General features: G+C 38.6%; 1 protein-coding gene across 1 annotated transcript in view; it reads left to right on the top strand.

Moving 5' to 3' along the window:
* bou (boudin) overlaps positions 1-22,177 on the top strand; it is a 135,923-nt gene that overhangs the window by 101,959 nt on the left and 11,787 nt on the right. Inside the window, exons 2-3 of the mRNA XM_067137750.2 lie at positions 9,929-10,081; positions 14,402-14,548. Of these exons, the coding sequence (XP_066993851.1) occupies positions 9,929-10,081; positions 14,402-14,548 (300 nt within the window). The remainder of the gene's footprint in view (positions 1-9,928; positions 10,082-14,401; positions 14,549-22,177) is intronic.

The following is a 22,177-nucleotide window of genomic DNA, read 5'->3' as shown; positions in this document are numbered from 1 at the left end:
AAGGTGCAATATTGTATGAATATCGTCAAGGCATTCTCGCTCTTCATCATGTATGTGCTGCGGGTCAATGATCACCAAAAATATTATCACATAGGAGGTTTTCTCCCGGTAACGACGATATATTGTATGCATGGCTTCTCTAGAGAGTGACGGGCTGTTTACGTTCAAGGTTGTTAGTCATGAGCAGAGAACGGATTTATATGTACTAATAATTATTGAAATATGTACATATATATTTAGTTATTTTTATTGAAATATGGAATTATATATGGACTTAAAATTACACATATAACATTAATTTCTATTTAATATCAAAGTTCGAAGATGCTAAACAAAGTAGATCTACATGCAACATGATGTTGCATTTCTCATTTTAATATATTTGAAGAACACACAATCCTTTATTCTCAATTACCAAAACAATGAATTACAAAATGTTCTTTTAAGTGGTGGCTTCTTCTATTATCTCTAAGGACAGATTTATATTGAGTGAAACTGCGTTCAACATTGGAAGAGGTAATGGGGGCATAATTCACTTTCACAACATCTGCTGGGGTTAAATCCAATGTTAATTTTACACTTAAATCTCCACACAGCATTGCAGAAACCTTTGTCATTTCTTCATATCCAGGGTTCTTTGAAAGTACAGTGGCCATCTTCATGTTTGCTACATCTGCAACTTTACCTGTACCACGATTTATTTGTTCCACAGTTTTATTCACAATTTCACAACTTTCAGAAAGTGAGAGATGCGAGTTTTGGAGCCTTTTCAGTGTTTTTGTGATGCATGAAAAATTATGCTGAATGTAACATAAGTCATTTTTCACACTTGTATCGCAGACAACTGTTTTCGCGGCTTCAAGTGAGGCTGCATCTTCAGAGTCCATGGCATGCAGAACGTTCTTAATACAGTCTATATATTCAACATAATATTCAACCGCTTGCAACCACTTAACGTACAAGAACACTATGATCCGTCTCACTGCTAATTCAAACTGTGAATGACTGGTAGTGAACTAGATGGAGTTATGAGGCAATCAAAGGGAATGCCAGAATTAGACTACGAACTAATCCGGAAACCACTAGCACATCGTCGACGAATGAAATTTTCCTAGTTACAAAATTACGTCACAGACACAGTCGATGTTATGTAATGCAGCTTATCAGTGCTGTAAGTGTGATTCAGGTAGTCACGGTACTGACCGGCTGATCTCCACCACTTCCGGGCTCAACCCCTCTCTTTCTTCGCACCGCTTATGAGCTTATTTTATCAGCCCAGACGTAGACAGGCGTGATAATGACCTACACACCAGTTAAAATATTAATTTTTCGAATATAGATTTTTAATTTATTTCTCCATTATTGAGAGGACTACTTTTTAGTCGAAATATGGACTATATTGATTTTAATGACGAAGAATATGGAACATATGTGCTAAACTCCAAAATATGAAAAAATATGGAAAATGAATACTCCATATTTCAACATCACACGTCATGATTCGTAAAGATAATGCAAAATATAATTAATTTTAGCTTCCTAAAGAGATATGTATTTACATATAAATCCGTTCCCTGGTCATGAGGTTCATGGGTGTTTGATCAGCAAAAGGTATTTTATTTCCCTCACGTCCGCCAGCAAGCAGGTTAGGACCCTACTATCCGCCACCTGGGACGTGCCGCGTGGGAGTATCATCTCTTCCCTTGCTACTAGATTAGTGGTATTTATATTTTATTTATTTACCACGGCTGCTAAGTTAGGTTGCCTGGTCCCCTCGTACAGTTAAGGGCATTTTGACACCGTCGCCACTTAATTAACTTTATAAAGAAAATAGCAGACAGGGAACTTCCTTTCATGAGGAATATGAAACTGGAGAGTACATATAGCAAATATGTCATACCCAATCCAAGGCAATTTCATTGTCTTCTCAGTCGCTCTCACCATATATTCGTATATTACATTTCGGGAGAGGAAGGGCTTGTCACCTGCGTAGCATAGTTGATTGGAGCATTCGTTTTCTATGCTCAAGATTGCGCAGTCGGTTGACATTTGAGAGAGCTTAAATTCGAGACACCTCTGACAGTAGATTTACTACAAACATAGAATTTGGTACACATGTAGCTACTGCGTGGGGCAAGGTTCACGTAGAAGTTCATGCTCCTATCTTTCGGATAAGTGAATCAAACAACCAATTTTACGTGTAAAAAGTGCAAAAAATACGTACAATCCAGAAATACAGTCAAATTTAACGTATAAGGGATAGAGATACGACAAAAAGTCATAGGACCAAAGTTGTAGATCACTCCAAATTGAACGGAGAATGTGCCATCCGTTTTGTGATACGACTTACCGTTTAGCCACCAAATACCTCAAAAGGAAGGTTTGCACCGTCTTTAGTACTTTAAAAATATCCTGAGTGACACTATTCATCTCAGCAACCCCGAAAAGTATGGATTCGACACTATTTTCAATTATTTTCATGTATCACTAACAAATCGCCCCCCCCCCCACACACACACACCAAAGGGGGCTGAAGTTGGACTTAAAAAAATTCCGAAATGTCACTATTCACCTCAGCGAAATCTATAGATTCGTCGCTATTTTGGATTATTTTTATCTCCCCCTCGGACCCCCCACTCCAAAGGGGGCTGAAGTTGGACTTCAAAATTTTTCGGAGTGTTACTATTGATCTCAGTGACCCCGAAATCAATGGATTCGACGCTATTATCGATATTTTTTATATATCACTGCCCCCTCGCCCCCCTTCACGAAGGGGGCTGACTTGGACTTTTAAAAAATCCGGCGTGTCACTATTAATGTCAAGTGAACCCGAAAACTATGTATTCGACTCTACTTTCTATTAATTTTATATATAACCCCCCTGACCACCACCCGTAAGGGTGCTAGGGATGGCTTACCCCCACAGTGCTTGTCTCCAGATGGTAAGTTATGAGTCTACCAAATATATTTGATTTTTCTCCAGTGGTTTAGGAGGAGATGTGTCATTTACATACAAACATACACATTCATTTTTATATATATAGATAGATAGATGCAGATGGTCATTATTACACCTGAAACGGATAGCTGTACGGAAATTTCTCCAAAATAGTCAATGTACAGACACACGGTAGTTATGGATTTATTTATATAGATGACGGATAACATGGGTACGTTTGTAAGTGCAGACCTTCATTTCGAGATTTACTGCTCCTAAACGATACATCATATCAACAAAAGGTCTGCACCATAAGACTCCCCTACCCGATTGTGTTTGGCTGTAGGCAAGGGTGCCCGCCATTATAAACTAATATACCCAACTAAAATGTGGCTGGCATTAGGTGTAGTGGAATTTAATGGAAACTCACCAACTCGGTGTGACTGGCAGTAGGTTAAGGGGCCTGTCATTATACAGATAACAGCACAACTCAATTTTGACTGGCAGTAGGGAAGTTGCCTTCCATTATAATAAAACTCCTCAATTGCAATCTGTCTGGAAGTAGGAAAGGGGGCCTGCCATTGTAACGAAACTCCCCAAATCGATTGTGACCGCACAGTAGGCAATGGGGCCTGCCGTTATAATGTAAACTTCCCAACTCAATTGTGAATGGCAGTAGGCAAGTGGGCCTGCCGTTATCATCACAACTCCGCAACTCAGACTTTACATTGGAAACAACGTATGGGGACCTCCCCATGCTGTTTCTGGGATAAAGACATGCAATTTAAAAATATCTTATTCACTGCATGTACAGTAATTTACTTCGATATCCGTATACAGGTTAGAATATCGTAGTGAAGCGTGGGTCCATTTGCTAGTACAGAATATATTTATGTTGAACTACTTGATAATGGTTTTAAACCAAGGTGCTAAATTTTTCTTCACAGGAGTTCTTTTACGTGTCAGTAAATCTATTGATGTGAGTCTGTTGAGCACTTTCAAATATCACTTGACAGACCTAGGATCAAACCTGCCAACTATGGTTCAGATGGCCAGCACTTCTATTATCTAAGCCCCTCTGTCCAGTGGTATATGGAAGCATTATATTGTATTTCTAGATTTTATAGTGATATGGAACACATCGACAATCGTACTTACAGTAACTAAGGGGGAACCAGACATCAACTAAAAAAAATAGTAATATCATCTGCAAAGTTAATTCCAAACCTTCAAATGATCTACAATTTGGACCATATCCTTGATAAATTCCAAAAATAATAAAGGTCCTAAACCTGATTTCCTTGGAACGGCATGGTCTGTGTTTCTGGCTCAAGAATATACATGAGCCATTCAGAAATTAAGTTTTCCCTATTTCTTTTCTTGTAAAGTAAACATATTTAACCGGGAAAGTCATATACCAGCCGAACAAGTCCCGCCTGGTGTCAGTAGTACAGCCGCAGCGGCTCTTATTCTTTCTCCTGCTGCCTGCGAGGCTCGGTCTAAGATAAAGTTTCTTAATGCACAAAACATAGCACCAATTGAAGTTCATCGTCAGCTGTGTCAGGTCTACAGGTCGAAGGTCATAAGCAAACAGATGGTTCCGAATGTCGTCAAAATGTCCATTATGAAATGGGCCGTGGGCGACCGTCCCTCATCAATGATGACCTTGTGGAGCTAGTGTGGCAGTGCATTATGGAGAACTGTCGCTCATTGCAAGTAATGAAAATCATTTTATTTTCCGTATTGAAAGAATCTCAATAATAATAATATAAAAGAATTTATTGGACTCCAACCTATTCAATACATTACTGGATGTTAACATTTTTAGTTAAACATCGTTAAAAATGGAGACATGTTTCGCCCTCCATGTGGGGCATCATCAGTCATATCAAAGCACCTCAAAATTAAACCAGACGTCTGGTTGGAAATTATGAGCAATATTTGTAAGAAAGAATACATTAAAAACACGTACAAAGTCCTATCCAAAACAAAATAACAACAGACTAGTTACACATAGTAAAATACGCTAGTGGTTTCTTAATATTAAAATGAGGTTATCATATGCACAGTATAAAAATGGAAGTAATCAAAGTCCGTATGATATTGAGTTCGATGGTAGTTCTGCGTAGTATATACAAATGTTGGCAAAATAAAACACAATTTATAATTACTGTACACTTATTTCTAATTGTTAAAAATGATGAGGTAAAACATTCCAATTTGACTATTTGTAATTTGGCTCCAACCAAAATAATTCGCCCTAGGATTCATAAGGTAGTCAAACTCCGTTGGTCACTCTCTATTTGAATGGAGTGCACAGTGCAAGTGAACAGCTTTTGTTGATTATAAAACGAGGCTGTGCTAAGACAGAGTTAAAACAACACCAGCTTCAAATGAAGATAGTTAAAAACATCATTAGGTTCTTCCTAGTTGACTAAAAATTTGCGTATATTTTGTTGTTGAAGTGTGGGAAGGTCAGTTGTTGGTTGAGGACAGCTCAAACACCGATTGCACTGCACAACATTTTTCGACCGTTGCCCATTCAACCAACAACTGACCTTCCCACACTTCAACAACAAAATATACGCAAATTTTTAGTCAACTAGGAAGAACCTAATGATGTTTTTAACTATCTTCATTTGAAGCTGGTGTTGTTTTAACTCTGTCTTAGCACAGCCTCGTTTTATAATCAACAAAAGCTGTTCACTTGCACTGTGCACTCCATTCAAATAGAGAGTGACCAACGGAGTTTGACTACCTTATGAATCCTAGGGCGAATTATTTTGGTTGGAGCCAAATTACAAATAGTCAAATTGGAATGTTTTACCTCATCATTTTTAACAATTAGAAATAAGTGTACAGTAATTATAAATTGTGTTTTATTTTGCCAACATTTGTATATACTACGCAGAACTACCATCGAACTCAATATCATACGGACTTTGATTACTTCCATTTTTATACTGTGCATATGATAACCTCATTTTAATATTAAGAAACCACTAGCGTATTTTACTATGTGTAACTAGTCTGTTGTTATTTTGTTTTGGATAGGACTTTGTACGTGTTTTTAATGTATTCTTTCTTACAAATATTGCTCATAATTTCCAACCAGACGTCTGGTTTAATTTTGAGGTGCTTTGATATGACTGATGATGCCCCACATGGAGGGCGAAACATGTCTCCATTTTTAACGATGTTTAACTAAAAATGTTAACATCCAGTAATGTATTGAATAGGTTGGAGTCCAATAAATTCTTTTATATTATTATTATTGAACTGTCGCTCCACGATTATGGAAATCAGCAGGAATTTTCTACAGATATTGTGATCCTTGTTGCATGAAACTGTCACTAAGCACCTGCTGTTCAAGAAAGTGTGTACCAGTTGGGTGCTGAAACACCTGATACCCAACCACAAAATGCAGTGCTTAGGAGCAGCACTGACATTTCCACAGTGGTACCATGATGATGGCGACGAGTACAGGCAATCAGATGTGGGTTGCTCACTTTACCCTGGCAACTAAACGGCAGTCAGTGCATTGGTGTCACAGTGGATCTACGGTCAGGACAAAAGTGAAACAGGCCATGTTGGTGTGAAAAGTGATGTGCACAGTGTTCTGGGACGGAAAGGGCATTTTGCTCATTGACTTCCTGCTCAGAGGTGAAACAGTGAACGCGGGCCGTTACTGTGAAACACTACGGAAATTGCGATAGGCCATTTAAAACAAGAGGCGTGGAATGCTCAGTGCAGGTGTTGTGTTGATCCATGACAATGCTTGCCCACATGTAGCTTGGCGCTCAGCAACTATTCTGCAGGAGTTTGGCCGGGAGGTATTTGATCATCCACTGTACAGTCCTGATCTTGCTCCCCGTGATTTTCATTTTCTTTTGGCACCTCAAGAAATTCCTGTGCTCTGGTCAGTATTTTGCACATGGACAAAGAGCTTGCAGACGAATGTAACACGCTGATTCCATTCCCAGCCAGCAGACTTCTACGACACTGGCATCCAAAGATTAATTCCATGATATGACAGATGTCTCAATTCTGTTGGTGATTATATCGAAAAATAGTTCCAATATTGTTTCATTGAGTACCAATAATGTTTTTCATGTAACTGTGGTGGTGCCTTTTTTTTTAAAATGGGGAAACTTCATTTCTGGACGAACCTCATACATTCTTGATTTCAATTTTGCACTAATCAGTAATATAAAATATCTCAACAATTTGTTTTGTATTCCCTAAAAATAACCATTGTGACTTCATTGTAACCATGAAATCTCCCTCTTTACTGCAGAGAGTATGTCTTGCATGTTCCACCATTCTCAAAAACTACCTATACGTTTTCATTTATTTTTGCAAAATGCTTTACGTCGTACTGACACAGACAGGTCTTATGGCAACAATGGGACAGGAAAGGACTAGGAGTGGGAAGGAAGTGGCTGTGGCCATAATTAAAGTACAGCCTGGTGTGAAAATGGGAAACCACGGAAAACCATCTTCAGGGTTGTCAACAGTGGGGTTCGAACCTACTGTCTTCCGAATGCAAGCTCACAGCTACGTGCCCCTAACGGCCAAGTCATTTGGTCAAAAACTACTGCACACATCATTATATAATTTCATTAATTCTATAAAAGGCACCAAAATAAATTCCACTCATGCTAAGTTGCAGGTAAAAGCTAGGGCAGTTATAAGAAAAAAATATTAAAACAAAGTAAAATTTGAAAGAATACCAAAGACACCACCCCCATGACAGGTAAATAATTAACAATTCTTATGAAATAAAGATGTGTATGAAAGTAAGTTTCCACATACAGCACTGCTGAAGTTATGTTGACTCTCAATAACAATAATATCTAAATAGAACCATTTTTTAATTCATCTACATTTCTCTAAAATCAAAACAAATTTCATCCATATGGATTTTTCTTTCTTTGGTAGTATCTGAAACCATCTCTTTTCAGTTTGAACTCAGTTAATTAATAATAAATATTTATACATTTCTAAATATTTGAGTGCGATTTGATAGAATCTGATGGTGTTCTTTTAAGAACAAAACATGTCATTTTATTTTAATTAAGTTGTTTCATTTTCAAGTATAATACTGTTACCATATGTTTCCTTTTACAGATAATTTGTAAATCTATTAATAAAAATTAGTTTCAGCACTCTAAAGAACCAAACAGTTATAAAAATAAAATAAAAACATACTGATCTGATTGCCAGGGTTCAATTTGAAGGTTCCTCTAAACCCATTCGCAGCACAGGCCATAATGTTACACCATTGGGGTCTGGACTGTATGAGATATACAGTATATGGTAATCATGGGTCTGTGATGAATATGATGTTGCTTCTTCTTTGAGTCAAGTTTTTTTTTTTAGTTGCTTTACGTTGCACCGACACAGATAGGTCTTATGGCGACGATGGGACAGGGAAGGGCTAGGAGTGGGAAGGAAGCGGCCGTGGCCTTAATTAAGGTACAGCCCCAGCATTTGCCTGGTGTGAAAATGGGAAACCACGGAAAACTATTTTCAGGGCTGCCGACAGTGGGGTTCGAACCTACTATCTCCCGAATACTGGATACTGGCCGCACTTAAGCGACTGCAGCTATCGAGCTCGGTAAGAGTCAAGTTTTACCTGTCATCTTTCTCCATTATCATCATCATCATCATCATCATGTCCGACTCGTTGGCTGAATGGTCAGCGTACTGGCCTTCGGTTCAGAGGGTCCCGGGTTCGATTCCCGGCCGGGTCGGGGATTTTAACCTTCATTGGTTAATTCCAATGGCTCGGGGGCTGGGTGTTTGTACTGTCCCCAACATCCCTGCAACTCACACACCACACATAACACTATCCCCCACCACAATAACACGCAGTTACCTACACATGGCAGATGCCGCCCACCCTCATCGGAGGGTCTGTCTTACAAGGGCTGCACCCGGCTAGAAATAGCCACACAAAATTATTATTATCATCATCATCATCATCATCATTGTACAGTTCCAGTTTCCCAGGTACTGTTAATGACCCTCTTCCACTTCTTCCTGTCCATATACAACTTGTCATGGAGAACATCATCCACTCTCCATCCTCTGGTAACTAGATCAACCTTCATCATGTCCATCCATCGAGTTTTAGGTCTTCCTGCAGGTCTTTTCCCCTCCACCTGTCTTTCCAAATTTATTCTGGCTGTTCTTGTAGGCTCCATCCTCATCACATGCCGATACCACCGTAACCTGGATGTGCCAATTCAGTCTAATAGGGATGTCTTTATTCTAGCTTCTTTCTTCACCTCCTCATTTCTTAACTTGTCCATTTTGGTCTTCTGGATGGTGGATCTAAGAAATTTCATCTCTGATGCTTGCAGTCTTGATGAATTTCTTTTTGTGAGGGTGCACGCTTCAATACCATAGGTCAATATTGGTATGAAATAGCTGTTAAACATAATCAGTTTGGCCAGTTTTGGAATCATGTCATCCCATAAAAGTGTTCTTACTTGTTGGTTTGACTTTTTTTTCTTTTTTTTTCCCCAGCATTAATAATGTAAGATCTGGGAGTTTTAAGGAGTCTTTCATTTTCTTACTTCTCACTGCCTTTGACTGTCTTCCTACTACAATCCTCCACTAAGCATATTACAGTTGAAGAGAGAATCTCTAAATTATTTAGTTTTTCTTCCGGATTGAACCGTGTCGTCGTTTTTTGTACATTCTGTACAGTTTGCCGGCGTTTCAAATACATTGCAGAATTCTTTGTCAAGGCGACTGAAATACCCCTACTTGATGGAAGGTAATCAGTCTCCCAGGCAGCAATCTACAAGAACTAAATAATTTTACACACTGTGGAAGCTTCACTTCTATGATACGAATCTCTGAATTATCTTATCTCATTCAATACAATTTTCAGTATTGCTAAACTGTGTCCAGTTTATTTTGGATGAAATTTTGTGGTTAAAATATTGAATAATGATTGTTATGAACTGTTTGTTGTAGCTTATGGCATTTCATGTTACCAATGCCTTAGCAGAGACCACGAGAATCCATTCCAGTGCCCTGAATACATGGACGATTCAGACATCGAGCCTACTCCATGTGAAGCAATCTATGGCTCCCAGTACTGTGTCAAGCATACAGGCCGCTTTGAAGGTCCATATCTATGCTTTTTCTTACAGGGAAGGTGTTAAAAGAATCCAGCATGAATATATTTGAGATTATCACAGCTGTTCAGAATGGACTACAATTGTTCCTGTTCACAACAGAATTTGTCTCTCTAAAGTATGATCAGAAATTAATTGGTATGAATGGATCACATGAGAATAGTCAAATTTCAACAAATCCATGTCTGAAACAAGTGATAATTTCAATGTAGTGAAAATATTGATATACTTCTTGGGCTTCCTGTGCTGCTTCTCAATATGAAACTAAAGTACCGCTACATGCTATGATTCTCCACAATAACACTGAAATTAAGAAACATTGTTAATTGTAAGGCAGTTGTAAATAGTTTCCTTAAAATGCCAATTATCTCTTTCATTACATTGTGGAAAATCATAATCCTTTGTGTTCTATGCAAATAATGCTTTACTGCTCTTCTGTAATTATAACTCTTGAAGTTACTAACTTTGAGGTACCATATCTATTCAAGAGTACTTTGTCATTGCACTACTGGTGACTGGAAGCACAATTTATCAGGTAATAGCTGTGCATTTTTTATTAACATGGATTTGTGTATAACTTTCTTTTCAAACCATATGCTGTCTTTGAAACTGTTTTACTGATTCAAAAAATCATTGTTCTCAGCTTTTTCCAAAATGTGTGTTTTCTCTATAACAAAACCATTAGAACTGTACTCTGTCTCCTGCGGTTAGGGGCGCGCAGCTGTGAGCTTGCATCTGGGAGATAGTGAGTTCGAATCCCACTGTCGGCAGCCCTGAAGATGGTTTTTTGTGGTTGACCATTTTCACACCAGGCAAGGCTGTACTTTAATTAAGGCCACGGATGCTTCCTTTCAACTCCTAGCCCTTTCCTATCCCATCATCACTATAAGACCTATCTGTGTCGGTGTGATGTAAAGCCACTAGCCACTAGCTTTCCTGAGACCAAGGAATGTTTTGTGCAGATCACTTTTTGTGTCAAGTTTTTTTCTGTTTGCATAATTTTTTGATGAATTGTTAGTTTCAAATTTCCAGTACCAAATCTGCAGGTGCTGTACTCTCAAAATTTGTTATACATGGGCATTAAAATAACTGGTAGAAGGAATTAAAAATGATAGATGTAAATTTTGAATAATATTGGTGGGTCCTGAAGAACCATTTCAACCACCTGCTGAATGGAAAAGAGAAACATAGAGCCATATGTGGAGACCTGCTCAGAGGAGCCCCATATTACCTAGACAGAAACAGTAGCAGCATTAAGAACCACGGCGGAAGGAAAACTGTTAGGAGAAGATGAAGTTAATGCTGACATGATCAACAAGCAAGAGGTACAGGGTTCAGCTACACAGAGTGCTTAATGCAGTGTAAAAGGACAACAAGATACCTCCAGACTGGAACAAAGGTGTTAATATTGCTGTGTTCAAGAAAGGAAATTGGCAAAACTCCACCCACTATCGGGGGTAACTCTTTTGTCTTATGGGCTGAAAATTATCAAGAAGATCATAGAGGGGAGACTGCGAACCATCATAGAATCACAATTGGAAGTAGAGTTGTATGACTTCAGAAGTAACAGGCCAACTATGAATCTTATATTCTGTGCCAGAATGCTGATGGCAAAGCATTGGGAGAAAGGCAAGAAGTTGATAATGATATTACTGTATAATGAAAGGCATATGACAGTGTTGCAAGAAAGAATATCTGGCAGTGCTAGCAAAAGAGGAAGGTGCCTGAAGGATTTGTAAGGAAAGTCCACATGTCATACAAGGACTGTATCAGCAGCGTGCGAGTTGGAGAGGGGCATTCATCATGGTTAATGACCGATAGTGACATCCAACAGGGCAGTGCACTGTCCCCACTGCTGGTTTTTCACAGTTATGGATGATATAATGAAGAGCATAAGGGAAATGTCAGATGAACTCAATGCATTTGCCTTTGTTGAGGTCAGGATATGGGGAGAAACAGAAAATAAGTTGCAGGCAAGATTTGACATGTAAAAGGCCAAGTTTCAGGAGTTCAATCTCAAGATCAGTGAAACTACAACTGTAATGATAGTGGTGAAGAGAGATGGCTGACCATGAAGCAACTAACTAGTAGACCACAAGTTTGAGTGTGTGGGCAGTTACAGCTACATACCTTGATAGTATAGTCTCCAGACACAACTTAGCCACAAGAGATATCACCAACAGGGTGCAAAAGAGTTCTTTTTTCTACCAACAAGTGAGGACTCTTTGGAATGTTAAGATTCCAAAGAAAGCAAAATTAACAATATTGATAGCATTCTTGGCCTATGATATTGGAACATGCACCATCACAAAGAGAGATTTAGCAAGACTTCAGGCACCAGAGATGAAGTCCCTGAGGTCCTCTATCCAAAAGACCAGGATGGACAAGTTAAGAAATGAGGAGGTAAGGCAGAAAGCTGGGATTAAGACATTTCTACTAGACAGTTAGTACATCCAGATTATAGTGGTTTGAAAACGTGATTAGGATGGAGCCTACAAAAACAGCCCAAGTGGAGTTGGAAAGAGAGGTAGAAGGAAAATGCAAGGTTGGAAGACCTAGAATCTGCGGGACGGATGGATGGATGGACGGACGGACGGACGGACGGACGGATCTTATCAACAGTACCCAGGAAATTGGAACTATAAGCTGATGATGATGATAGTGATGATGATGGTGGCTATCAGTGGGTCTTAATTAGGGGCTGCCAAGCTGAGGTAATAAAGGCATTCTTGGTTCATCTGGAAGGACGTGGGTTTGATTCCTGATCAGGATGTCGAAAAATTTAAGAAACAAGATTTCCACTTCTGGGGAGGGTCATGGCCCTGAGGTTCACTCAGCCTATACCAAAACTGAATGCCAGGTTATTTCCTAAGGTAAAGGTGGCCAGGCATAGAGCTAACCACTCTATCTCACTTAACGAGGTTACACATAGTGGAAGTCTTTACCTTTCACTCCTCCAAGGGTCTTCATGGCCTGTATGAAAATGGCTTTGCTTTGGTGGGTCTTAATTAACAATGCAACACATTCTTAATACAGGCCCCATGTCTATACTTTAGAACAAGAATCGTGTCTGTAGTCATAATGAAGGTGGTGGTGATTATTATTTGAGGAAGTACAACCAAGAAGTCATCCTCTAATAACACTAATTGGAGCGAAAATGGAAGAGGTCCAACACTTCAAAAAATGAAGATATCGGCAAAAGAAAAGCAAGAGCCCTGAAGGGTGTGAAAATGAAAGATTCCCTAGGCCTTGAAACCTAATAATATCAGGGTTGGAAAACAGTAAGAGTACTCCAGTTGAGTAACACATGGGCCTTCTGTGACAGCTGATGGTGGAACTTATGAGAATCTAACGAGTCTTTGAGACTCAACATGCAGACTAATGTACCATTTTTTGTGAACTTGCTAATTGTTGTATCTACCTAGTCATGCAATAAGCTCCTCCTACATACAAAGGATGACTAGTTTATTGAGAAGTGACAACTATAGTGAGTGCATGTAAGTTATTCATTGCTGATGACACACAGTATATCATACAAAAATCACTCAGAATTTCCATTGTTTGCCATGACTTCTTGAAGCAATCCAATCACTTACATATTGCTGCATGCACCACTTCTTATGGTATTAAAGCTGCTGCCTTCACCAGATGTGCTTTTAAGATCTTGATACTTCGATTATTATTTTGGTTCACAATTTGAATAACTATAAGGATCCTGAGGAAGTATAATAGTTAGAACAGTACATAAAAAGAATGTATGGTAAACCACAGCAGTACTCTGAACTATGTGGATCAGTCTGTAAAGAAATCAGCGAATGATGAAAGTGGTAATATGAGATCCTATGAGAATATTTTTTTGTATAGCATTCAGTAATTCTTTCCAAAATAGTGAGATGAAACCCAGTACCAAACCTCTTCTTGAGACTACATGTGTTTCATTACATTACCCCTTAACGAAAAGCGATCCTCTTACAGATTTGTTTGTTAGAGTTCATCTCTCAACTGGTTGTGCAGTGTGCAAATAGTAACAAGGAATAATTATGTACTTGCTGTTGGGTTTAAAACAATTTGCTATTTAGCTGGAATGAAACCGGTTTTTGTTTCATAAATAAAGAAGCATGCACATAACATATTAAAGCCTGTAAATACTGTAATTTCTTTTTCAGCTTTGACATCTATGCAGCACGTTGCTAATATGTTTAAAATGCCCTGTAAGATGCATGCATGTATGTGTCTCTCTGCTGAGAGATATGCTGCTTTGTGGTTGTGGTTCTAATTGAACTGTGATTTCTTGTGTGATATTTGTCAGTATTGGGAATCAGCTGTTACCAGTGCTCATCAACAGAGGTCATGGATTGTTCAGATATTCTTATTCACGAGGGTGCACTTAGCCCTGGTAGTTGTGATGACATATTTGAAGCAAATCATTGCATAAAAACGACAGGCTTCTACAGAGGTAAAGTGAGGCATTTTAGCTGCACGAGTATTTAGACGTGGCCTACTTCCTCAGTACTGCAGTGTCTTTAAGATTCATTTGCATGCTTAACATGTTTTTGGAAATTGCATGGACTATTGGTATAATGGCTTGAATAAAATGCATGTATACGATTCAGTTTTCAATATTTTGCAGTTTAATCTGCTCCTTTATTTTTGATGCTGATTCTGAAGAATCCTTTATTGGCAAAGAATTTAAATATGAGCGTCTTTCTACATTTGTCGCAGTACGCAGTAACATTATGTGGAATATCCCAAGGGATAATCTTTTATTTGTATGTGAAAATCAGTTACTTATTTTTATAATAAAAATGTTTTCTATACCCAAATTTAGAATTACAAAATAAAAGCAATTTTTAATATGCTTTTACAAATAGAAAATAAATATCTATCTCTAACTGGAAGGATTAAAATAGGTTTATCTTTTTTATTGTGTTGTTGCTGCTAAAGACACTGAGGGCCCTTGACTGGATATTGTAGTCAGCACATTGGATCCTACTGCTGTTTGTGCTAGCTTACTGAGATATCTTTCTGATCAAATAGTTCCTGAATTAGCCTTATGAGGATGAGTGAACCCCATTTGTATTGGGGCAGGGGATCAAATATATGGTTTTCTGGCAAGCAACCTGCGATGCCACCATTTGGTCATTCTTCTGGAGCCTAGTGTTCAAAGTTTAAAATGTTTTTACTCAGATATCATCAGGATTGACTGAGTGAGTGGCTGTGCGGTTGGGGTCACATAGCTGTCAGCTTGCATTTGGGAGATAGTGGGTCGGCAGCCCTGAAGATGGTTTTCTGTGGTTTCCCATTTTCACACCAGGTAAATGATGGAACTGTACCTTAATTAAGGCCACGGCTGCTTCTTTCCCACTCCTAGCACTTTCCTATTCCATCATCTCCATAAAACCTATCTGTTTCACTGTGATGTAAAGCAAATTATAAAAGCGTTATCAGGATTGAGGACATGTGTTGTATATGTAAATCCTATTCAGCAGAGAAGTGACAAGTGTATGCATGTTTTTTTCATTACTAATAATGTTATTTGCTTTACGTCCCACTGACTACTTTTACGGTTTTCGGAGACCCCGAGGTGCCGGAATGTAGTCCCGCAGGAGTTTTTACGTGCCACTAAATCTACCAACACGAGACTGACGTATTTGAGCACCTTCAAATACCACCGGACTGAGCCAGGATCGAACGTGCCAAGTTGGGATCAGAAGACCAGCGCCTCAACCGTCTGAGCCACTCGGCCTAGCTAATTCATTACTGACTGCACATAGTATATCACACACAAATTACTCAAAATACCTTTAAGGACTGGACACTTAGATGATGATAATTTTGGTTCACAACTTGAGATGCTTGAAGCAGGAAAAGCATATGGATTTTAAATCAGTGAAGTAATACCTTTGCTACCATTATCTGATGGGGAGCTACACTCAGAAACAAATTGAAAGATCTCAAAATTAACAGAGGCCGAAGCCTATACTACTTGGCCAGAACAAGGAAAGAAAAAAATAATTATTACTAATGGTTAGCTAGGAAGGCCAGGAATAAAATGAGAATGGAGGCTGAAGCATTTAAGCGCTCAATAACATTTAAATTCAGAAAAAAAAAAAAAAAACCACCTAACTGGACACAAGACCCGATGACACAGAGGCTAAGCCATGCTACAAGGTTACTAAGGGAGGAAAATTTTAAATGCCGAAAAGAGGATGATAAATACAGAAAATTTGAAAAAGTCACAAAAAAGAAAAGAAAAAGAAAAAAAGAAGGAAATTGGAAGAAGGGAAACCAGGGTAAAAACTTGTGCATCCTTACATTTTACAAAATCCCCTTTAGGGGAGTAATTTTAAAGGCCAGAGACAAACCTGCATTAACTTAACGTTGACAGAGAAGGCCCTACATAAAATTTAAATAAGTGCCAGATGATCTAGGAGTTACATGCTAAGGGGGAATGCTGGAATCTTCCGTATCTTCATATGCAGCAAGGTTCACATAATTCATATAGTTCACATGTTAAAATTCTGCCATCCTTTTGTTTATTGCTGCCTTTTCATGCCCGACCCCGCCCCAGCCATCTCCCAAAGGAGATGTCCTCGGTCCTTAATCACTCAAATATACACAGCAGCAAGACACTTGGTTCAAAAGGTTCACTGCTTTTATACAGGGCTGACAGATAGTTCTATATCAATTCTGCAATATCATTTTTGATTGGTTGAAAAGATTTTGATACCAGTGTTTTTTATTGGCAGATCAATTTAATGACAGGGGTGGTAACTCAAAAATGTTAAACAAACAGTTGAACATTGATTAAGTTACCCAACTTCCAAATACAAACAATCTCGATGGAAGTTAGAGTCTCTAAACACAAGTAGCACCAGAAAATAGGTAAAACTTCTACAATATCAGATAGTTCAGACAGTTCTGAATAGATAATGGCACAGTTGGTAATATAGTGGCAAGTTAAACAGACAGGGAGACCTGACTCATGTCACAGACTTCTCTCTCCGAAGGTTTGCGATTCGGGATGAAGCAGTAAACATTTGATACAGTTCTTGAAATCTTGAAAAAATTCAAAAGTTTGGTCATTTTGAGAAAATTTAATATTTTTTGTAATCTTGAGAAAATCTTGCCTAAATGTCCATTTTCACAGTAGTAATTTCGGTTTGAAGCCGCAGTGATCAGTAAGTATCCGCACCCAAGGTGTCCAATTCCGGGCAACAGTGCCCCAGGTTGATGGCAAGCGTGGCTGTCACGGCCGAGGTCCTTCATGAGGATTGCCAAGGCGGATAGTGAACAGAAAATGTTTTTTATTTTACTTTGATATTGAACAAATCAGTACCGTATTTTTCTTTTGTCAAATGCAAAATAATTTCTCCTGTATTCAGTTCAAGCTTTGGATGATTCTTCCATGTTATAGTGGCTCTCCCAGCACCTTCTTTTTGAACAAGGGTCCATCAGCATTTCTCTGGTTGAACTGCTTATTACACTACCCTGTTTGGAATTTAATTATGTCTTTGGTTAATGATCGGCCTGCAGCACTATTTCTGTTGCCACGACCATGTCTGCCTCTTTCCTTGTTCCACAAATGGGCTGAAAATTTTATTCACATGGTGTCATATTAATATTTAATTACAGCCAAACTTTTATAAGTCAAAGCAAAATTTAAGTAGCACTCTCTTCATTCTGTCAACACTTCAAGAAGTGTATTTCCAGTCACTGTTTTTTTTTCTCAGCAAAATAAAACAAGAGGCTACAAAGTTATTTTTTTTTTCCACATTGAAAAAAGAAATTCACTAAAGTAAAATCACTTTCAAATTGAACTGTCTCATGTATATTTTCCAAGACTCAAATGCAAACATTTGATGTTCGCTATCCGGTTTGGCAATCCTCATAAATGACATTTTCAGACAAGGTAAATACAGCCTCATCATTAAAAATGACATAGAATCTTCTTCATGTTCTCAGTTCTAACGCAGGAAAACTACCTTCCATGGTGGTCGCTTGGTCTTAGGGCCTCAAGGAAGGTAGGTTATCTGGTATGATTTGTTGAGAGGACTTTTTCTTTAACACATGCCACACTGTTATCTATGGGAATTCACTGTTTCCTTGAACTTGCAGGACAGATTTTTTTTTTTTTTTGACTACGCATGCATGTTTCTTGTACACATGAAAGTCAGTCACTGCTTTTGCCCTTGCACAAATATCCTGATTTCCAAAACCAAGTACAATTGTCATATAGAATTGCCTGAATATGCTTCCTTATGACACTTTGTACATAAGCAATGCAGAACATCTGTAACTGACTTTGTTTGGTGAAATACAAGGATGCATAATGGCTTTTCACTACCAACTGCCTCTATTTTGAGAACAGTGAAACTACATGCTAAGAACATTATGCATACAGAACCTAGATGGCTGATAGTTTGAGAATAAGTTGCAGCATAAATAGTGGTATATCAAATAGTATTGAGATATAAATTCATCAAACCTCATAATCATTTAGGAAAGCTCTGCTTGCATGTAGTATATTCATCACTAGGCTACAGTAGAAGGAGTAATCAGTGAGGTAATTGAATTAAGAATGAATTTTCTTTCTATCATGGAATCTTTACATCTATTTATTGTAATGTGGATAAAAATAATAATTATTCACAAGAAGCACAAGAGTCCCATAACTATTCGTTTATTTTTTCTTATCGATATAGAACTTATGAGCCAAAAAAAAACCAATATGAATATTCATGAAAAGGTAAGGTAAGGCTTATTCTGCCCGAAGGCAGGTCCGAACCGCCGCAGAGGTGCTCCTGAGCCGGAGTTTACGTGCGGTAGGGTGGCCAGTTCCTTTCCGCTCCTCCATTCCCTTACCCCCCACCAACAGCGCGTGGCAACCCATCCAACTCCTGACCACGCCCAATGTTGCTTAACTTCGGAGATCTCACGGGATCCGGTGTTTCAACACGGCTACGGCCGTTGGCATTCATGAAAAACAAATGAAAATTGTATTTCTTCAGTATTCCATGATGTAGATAATGTTATTATTCCATGCATCTTTTGAGTTTAGGAGATTCACTTCCACTACACTACACCCCTCCCCCTCCCCCAAATAACCACAAGAGACTCCACGATCTAGTTCTTCGAAAAGTATATTCAGATGCTACAGGTACAGGGGTTAGTGGTGAGTGATCTGTTTGTTATATTTTGTCTGTATTTGATTGCAAGTGCTGTGTTGAAAAATGTTCCTAGAGTATGAAGGCTGGTTTCAAGTGATCAATGATCTTTTTAACCTATCCATTGATTTCAAATTCAGATACTCGTGGCTGCACTTCTTCACTTGTAGGGGCCTGTGTAAACTGGTTGTAGTGGTGTTGATGCAGTGTTTTAATGTATAAACACACGGGAGCATGTTGTCAGATCCTTGGAGACAAGAACTTTTCTGTTCCGATATTTGGATGTTGGAACAGGTTTCAGTAAGTGTATTATCTCCTGAAGATGTTTCACATAGTCTTGGTGGGTAATGGTAAGGGCATCAGACACAAATTTGTCTGGAAGTCAGATGGTTGTGCCATAGACTAACTTCGCAGGTGAACATCCCAAGTCTTCTTTGGCTTTGGTACGGATATTTAAGAGGACTAGGGAAATTGACTCCACCCACGAATGTGATTTAAGCAGGTGGCATTTAAGTGCTGCTTTCAGTTTCCGGTGTTCACATTCTATTAGTCCATTAGCCTGAGGGTGGTAGGTGGTAGTGGTTTTGCTTTGAGAACAATGATTTTGAAGAGCTCGCTCTCAAATTGCCGACCTTGATCTGTTGTGATGCTGACTGGAATACTGAATCTTGAGAACCAACACAAAATTAAGGTTCTAGTTACAGTTTCTGCTATTTTTTGTCCCAAAGTTGCTGTTTCTAACCAGCAGGAAAACCTATCTACAGCTGTTAATAGATATTGGAATCCTCTGCAACATGGTAAGGGGCCAGCGATGTCTACATTGATGTGTGTGAATTGTTCGTTAGGTACAGGAAACACTGCTAGAACTGATTGTGTTTACTTGTTGACCTTACATTTCTGGCATTCCAAACATGCGTGAGCCCATGTCTTGCAATCTTTCCTTATGTTTGGCCAAATGAATCTTTCAGTGACCATCTTTGTTGTTGTTGTTGTTGTTCAGATTCCAAGGTGTGGATGGGGTGTGAACTGCAGAAAATGTTGCAGAAGGCTGGGAGATATGTAAGGACGAATTCAACTAGTTGATGTGTCACAGTTGATAAGTTTAGTGGAATTAGGCATGTGAAGTTTTGTCATCTTCAAGGAGTTACTTTTCATAAGCAGTTCTGAATCACCATCTTCTGTTTATCTGCCATTACATGATAGTCGAGGGGTGTAGGTGAATCGATGGTGCTTATGCACGACAGTGCATCTGCAACCACATTCTCTGCTCCAGAGATGTGCTTGATGTATGTGGTGAACTCTGCAGTATACTGCAAATGTTTGGGCTTGCATGGGAGGTGATTTGTTTAACTCTTAGAGGGCAGAATTTAATATATTAAATCTCATAACAGGTTGCCCGTGAGCGGAATTTAATATATTAAATGGTCAGAGATCCAGCGTCACTGGCACACGTAGTAATTAAAAACTCAACAGATGGCAGTAAATGACACTTATAGGTCTGGCTGAAAGGGGAATCCTCAAATCGAGTTGTGTTATCTTCCTGCTAGCTTCTTACAAGCTGTGAGAGGCTATTTACTGTGAAGATGCGTCATGAGTTTTGAGACTGGATTTTTGTGATTTTTATAGCTATTTTCCAACATGGTTAGTAACGACAGAGTCAGTACTTTTGATGGAAGTGGTTTCAGATCATCTTGATTTATCAAGTAACCCAAGAACTGAATTTCTTCTATACTGTACTGGGAACTGTGTACAGATCCGCACATATTTGAATTCAGCGCGAGGCGTCCATCAACACGGCAAGGTATGAGCTGGTTCAAGTTTGAAATGAGCACGAGACCTCATCACACGGGCATACGTCAGCAGCAGGCTTGTTCTGGCTGCAGCGATGACGTTGGCTCCAATCAAATGCTTGATGCAAGACCACAATTTGGAAAGATCTAGAAGTTTTTTCCTATCTTGGCAACCTACTGAGATATCAGCAAGTGGAGTACACCACCTTGTAGCTCGTATTTTAAACCTCTCAAATACCAAGTTTCAGGAAAATCATCCTAGTAATAAGAAAGTTATTAAGGCAAGAAGAAACCACGTTTTTCATGAACCATGTGATCGGATTTGTATATAAAGGACCACGTGGCCACGAGGAATTCAGTCAGTCTTCACTTGCAGTGACCATGCTGGTCAGCTGGTGAGCACGTGATACCGGTAGTTATACGCTGTGAAACTTGTGATATTACAGTGACTGCAAGTTCGAATCTGGAAGTACAGATTGAATCCAGTGTGCGATACATCTTTAAAGTGAGTACGGTTCTAAGTGGACTTTAACAATATTCTACAGTTCTCAAAGACTTTGCCTTAGAGCATATTATTGAAGTTTCCAGTAAAGACTTGTTTATTTCATGTTCTATAAACACTTAGACTTTTTCTTACAATTGAAATCTCAAGTTAAGGGACTTTGTTTATTTCTGTGTCTTATGAACACTTAGACATTTCCTGATATACATGGTGTTATATTTCAAATACGAGTGCGTTAAGATATTTGAACATTAATGAACTGAAAATAATGTGCCGTATGGTATTGTAATGTGAAATACACTAACTATTGCCTTGTAAATACAATTAGTGCAGTCATAAATGAACTTGTGGTTCTTTTCCAAAAGTGCATTTCATGAACTTAGCCTCGGAGCTACCAACTGTAATTGTTTTCCAGAGACAGTATTTAATTATTTAGGAAAAGTTTTCCCTCATTTTCTAAGTGAAACTTTAAGTTTGAACATATTTATTTATCTATCGTATGGTTTACAATCACATCACAATAAAAGTATTTTAAAATTATTTTCACGTCTGAACACATTAAGTCAAAATGTCAGATTGGTATCTCTAATATAATTTACACCATTTTGAGTAGCCATCAGGAACTC

Source organism: Anabrus simplex, chromosome 1, assembly GCF_040414725.1.
Source record: "Anabrus simplex isolate iqAnaSimp1 chromosome 1, ASM4041472v1, whole genome shotgun sequence".
NCBI classification, from domain to species: Eukaryota; Metazoa; Arthropoda; class Insecta; order Orthoptera; family Tettigoniidae; genus Anabrus; species Anabrus simplex.
The sequence above is the reverse complement of the archived record's forward strand: the minus strand, read 5'-3'. Positions and strand labels throughout refer to the sequence as shown.